Here is a 4635-nt window from a genome sequence, read left to right as displayed (position 1 = left end):
TTTGATTGTGCCATGATGGCCAACACTTTTGATGTTTGGGATTCCCTTCCTTCCACAGATACCCATATAAGCAAAGATTTTCTTGTTTGCAGAATTAATCAGGGTTTACATTTGACGTTTGCCAAAAGAAAACTCTCTTCTTTTATTTGGTGCCTTTGTGTCAATTTTTGATGACAAGTCCCTATGGTTTTCTAACAAGATTTTCATAAGTAGTTTACCCTTGCCTGCTTTCCTGAGGGCTGAAAGAGAGAGAGAGAGAAACTAATCTAAGCTCCTCCAGCTGGCTTTGTATTTAAGATGCGATTAGAACTCACGTTACCAGGTTTCTAGCCTAGTGTCTTAATCACTGCACTAAAATGTTATTTAGTTGCTGATAAAATTTGTATATTGTGGTGTGTGGAAATGGTAGTGGGATCCTTGCATATTTAAAGTGCACATGGAACTTTTGGCAAAAAATATTTGTTGTGATTGCATCAAAGGGGCCAGGCAATAGTAAATTCTGCACAGAATCTAATTCTTTATGTTGATATGCCTTCCTAGCTCTCTGTTTGTGACCAAACGTGTACAAAGTGAAAATGTCCATGGAAAAGGCTATCAGAGAAGACCAGGTGGAGATTTTGGAGTACAACTTCACTAGAGTCAGCAAGAACCCTGATCGTGCTACCCTGGACCTCATTGCTGCTGAGGCAGGCCTATCAGTAGAAGAGGTTCTAGTGAGTAACCATGTCTTTAACTTCAAATACAATAATTTGCATCTTGAGGTGATTCATTCATTTCTGGACCACGTTTCTCCGATGTTACCACTTTCCAATAAATTATTCCTTCTGATTGCCTCCCACCATTTGCTAGGGCTAGAGAGTGCCTCACTTTCTAGAACATATGGAAGGGGGGATGAGAATCAGCCTATAATCCCCTCTGTGGAATCAGAATCTTCTTACTGATTAGAAGGAGACCACCTCTCTGCAGGATATTTATGGAGGGACCAACCCTTTATGCAATTTGACACTCTCCTGATCCACGGTGGATCAGGAATGGAGTGGTAGAATGCTGGTGAGGTGGTAGAATGAATCACAGTGTCAGGACCCACCCCAATCCACATCTTAGGAAATAAGAACTCCTGGATCCAAGTCTGTCCAAAAGGAAAAGTTTACTAGGATGAGATCGGTTGTGGCAATACAAGACGGGATCTGACATTGAGTTACATTTCAATACTATATACAGTAAAGCATTCCCGTTTCAACCCCCTCCCCTTGAATCCATTTGGTCAGGCTCACATCATTTACTTAGGTGTCAGGCCTTTTTGGGGGGAAAAGGGAAATCCTCTTGTGTTTATTGTTATTGCTTTCTTCCTGTCAGTTCCAAATGGAGATGCAACCCAGATCTCTCCCCCCCCTGTTCCCCCCAGATCAAAAGCTTTCCTGGTCTTTGAAACCAGCCTACTGCAATCTGAATACACATCCTCTCCCCCACCCCCTCGGAGAGATGGCAGAATCCCGAGAATAGTCACAATATTCTAACCATACATTTATGAAATGTGATATAAATGGATTCTGACACACAGCACATTTGGCTACAGATAAGAGACCTCAGTCTTCTTGTTTTTTTTTAAAAAAACTAATTCTTTCTCCCTCAGTATGGGAAACAAGCAAGAGAAAATAGACTGAGGAAGCATTTTTCTCTTTGACTGAAAGCTGATTATCCTTTTTTAGTAGGTATTCAAAACTTTTTTTCTTTTACTAATAGGTCAAAATGATAACATCCATTCTATACCAGTACTTTCCCAGATGGAATGACCATTCTTTCCCTCCCCCCCTCTTTTAAAACCTATGCTCTCTGTGGCTCACCACTCATTTTGCCATTGCCTGCCAAAGTCTCATTGTCTTGTGCCTGTAGCCCACTCTTTACTCATTGAGCAATATTCCTTTGTTTCTCCAGGTATGGTTCAAAAAGCGCCTGGGAGAGTGGAGGAAATCAGAAGGGCTTCCTTCAGAATCTAGGTCTGTCAGAGATTGACTAAAGCCCCCCCTTATGGAGACATCCCTGGAAAATGGACAGCAGCTCAATTATTGCTTTCTCTGTGGAACATTACTGTCAAAAATATTTTTCCTGTTTTTTTAACCTGCTGCTTATTTAAAATGTATATACTAGAGGTGGAAAATAAGTATATGAAATTATGCATACTGATTGTAATGTAGACTTTTATGAAACTTACAAGGAAAAGGTTACAAACTATGCCTATTGCAAATACAGTGGTAACTTAACGGAGTGGATCTAGTTAAATATTTCCATTAATTCCAGCAAAATTAATAGGAAGGCGCAATAGACTGAAATGTGCTTTTCTTGTCTGCTGTACTATGAGAAATAGCTTCAGCACCAGTGTCCAGGAAAGCAATATCTGGAATCAACTGCATCCATTAATATCTTATTTTTAAAAAAAAATGAAGTTTGGGCATGATCCATCATGTGGTGTTTGTGAAGACCTTCATCTGTACACAAACAAGAGAACAAGCTCCATCTTGCCTGAGTCCATATTCAGCTCCTATGTACACAGAAAACTCACACAATCCATTGTGAATTCAAGGCAGGCATACTAATATACCCTGTGAAACAACCTCCTGCAATCCTGAGCAATGTGTAATTTCTTGAGTCCCATAGTGCAGCTTAGTTAGTCAAATCATGTAAAGACCCAATTAGCCAACAGGTGAAGTACAGGTAGTTCTCAACTTGCAATCTTTTGTTTAGTGTCTGTTCGACAGAAATTTTGCGCTGAACTGTGGTTGTAAGTTGAGGACTACCTGTATATAAAAATGATAGGAATAAAAAGATGCGAATGTACTTTGCTTCTTCTTTCTCCTTACCTTTCCTCTATCTCATCCCTGTCTCAGATATCTGGTAGAAGGCATCCAGCATACATGGGTTGTTTACAGACTAGCCAAATACATCAAAAGTAGTGGCTTATGTGCATAGCTGATTAGATAATCGAATGAATATAAGAAGCATATTTCTAATAATTCTAATGCTGTGCAAGAAAGAGTATTCTTCTCTGGATACATTAATGTATCGCACATTGCACCCAGGCTTGATGAGTCCATCTGACTGATTTCATACTCTATTATCTCTGAAAAAGCCACTTCTGAGGAAAGGCTTACACAAAATCTATAGAGATAACAATTTATTTCTTCATCACAGTTACACAATGTACAGGATCTGTCCCAACCACAACTACATGTGGCAAACCGGACCTTTTTTTCAAGTGGGCCTTTTTTTTTCAGGTTCCACACATGGAAGGCTGCTTCAAAATATAGGTCAATATATGAAGTATTCATAGGAATTAATGATTAATTAATCTTTAATCATGTCTGATCATTCAAAGCAGCAAAACAAACCGGTTAAAATAGAAAATCAAGGTTTTAGCAATCTGTTCCCCTACCTACTTACATTCCTGACTGACTGGAATACAATGGGGAGAGAAGGGGGAGGTAAAGCAAGAAATGGGTGCCCAGAGAAGCATTCTGTGCTGACAGCAAATATATCATTATACTTATAATTCTCCGAGAAGTCAATAAACTTCAAAAGCATTCAGAGATGCACAACAGGAACTTTGATGAATAGCTTCAAACCTGGAATGCTGAAATGGGTAGAGTGAGGGTTTGGCCCATCCTTCCAGTGAAAATGGGAACAATGTGTAATAAATTATATCAACAAGTATATTGAAGTATCTAAGTTTAGAAACACACATTTTATCTGTAAATTATTTTAGGAAAAGAATCTAAAAGGGGCAGCATTATGTCAATCAGTTATGGAAAATTAGCAAGCCATTTATCGAAGAAGAGAATCAGAATAATGAATATGAAGGTCCATAGTTCAGCAGAGAAGGTCTCTGTGTATGCCCAAAGTCAGGTTGAAAGGCTGCTGACATCTCCAAATGAATCTGTTTACCGTTTTGGAGAATTGCTGCTGTTTTGTTTCATTTTGTTTTAGATAGGAAACAGCTAGATAAATCAGACTGACTTTATATGCCCACTTGCTGTTTTGCAAAAACAGGACAAACGTGGAACTGTTTTGACATTTCTTCGCAAGTGGGGATTTTTATAAGGATATGATGTTTTCACCCAAATAAAGAAATTTGTTGGGCCATTAGGAAACTCTTGATGAAACAATGCAATTCGGTGAAGAAACTCTCACACTATGTCATGAGTACTTTTAATATTGCTTGCTGTCAATCTAATAGAGCTCAGTGATCAAAAGTTCAGAAGTAGCTTCCTTTTAGTTGAACTCAGTTATTTGTGACCTAGAGGTTGAACCTCTGCAGGTTACCTGACAGAAGAGGGTTGGCACTGTCTTTGTTCAAGAACTCTTTTGACCTCCAAATGTAATCTACAGCCTGAGAACTCGTGATCTTCCGCAAGACCATCTATGAGATTGTCATATAATTTCCAGGTCAGGCCTACTTAGGCTTTGGAAATCAGTCAAGGACACTGAGCGTTTAGGTGTATTATCTTAAGCTAATCTTTGCAAGGTATATTATTTGAAGCTAATCTTTCATAACCAGGTGTTAGCCTGATGCATTAAACTATAATTCTCAGCTTTTGGATATTCCCTAGAGAATATGAATATTATTAATAAGGCTTTGCT

General features: G+C 38.8%; 1 protein-coding gene across 1 annotated transcript; it reads left to right on the top strand.

The window, feature by feature from the left end:
- Positions 1 to 575: 575 nt before the first annotated feature.
- HOPX (HOP homeobox) lies at positions 576 to 2013 on the top strand (the record flags this gene model as incomplete). Its single annotated transcript, XM_083352084.1, has 2 exons — positions 576 to 713; positions 1936 to 2013. 2 exons carry the CDS (start codon positions 576 to 578, stop codon positions 2011 to 2013), a joined length of 216 nt encoding a protein of 71 aa, XP_083208210.1.
- Between the last annotated feature and the right edge of the window lie 2622 nt (positions 2014 to 4635).

The sequence above is a fragment of the Vipera ursinii genome (assembly GCF_947247035.1).
Source record: "Vipera ursinii genome assembly, chromosome: 2".
NCBI classification, from domain to species: Eukaryota; Metazoa; Chordata; class Lepidosauria; order Squamata; family Viperidae; genus Vipera; species Vipera ursinii.
This window is presented reverse-complemented; position numbering and strand designations above follow the sequence as displayed.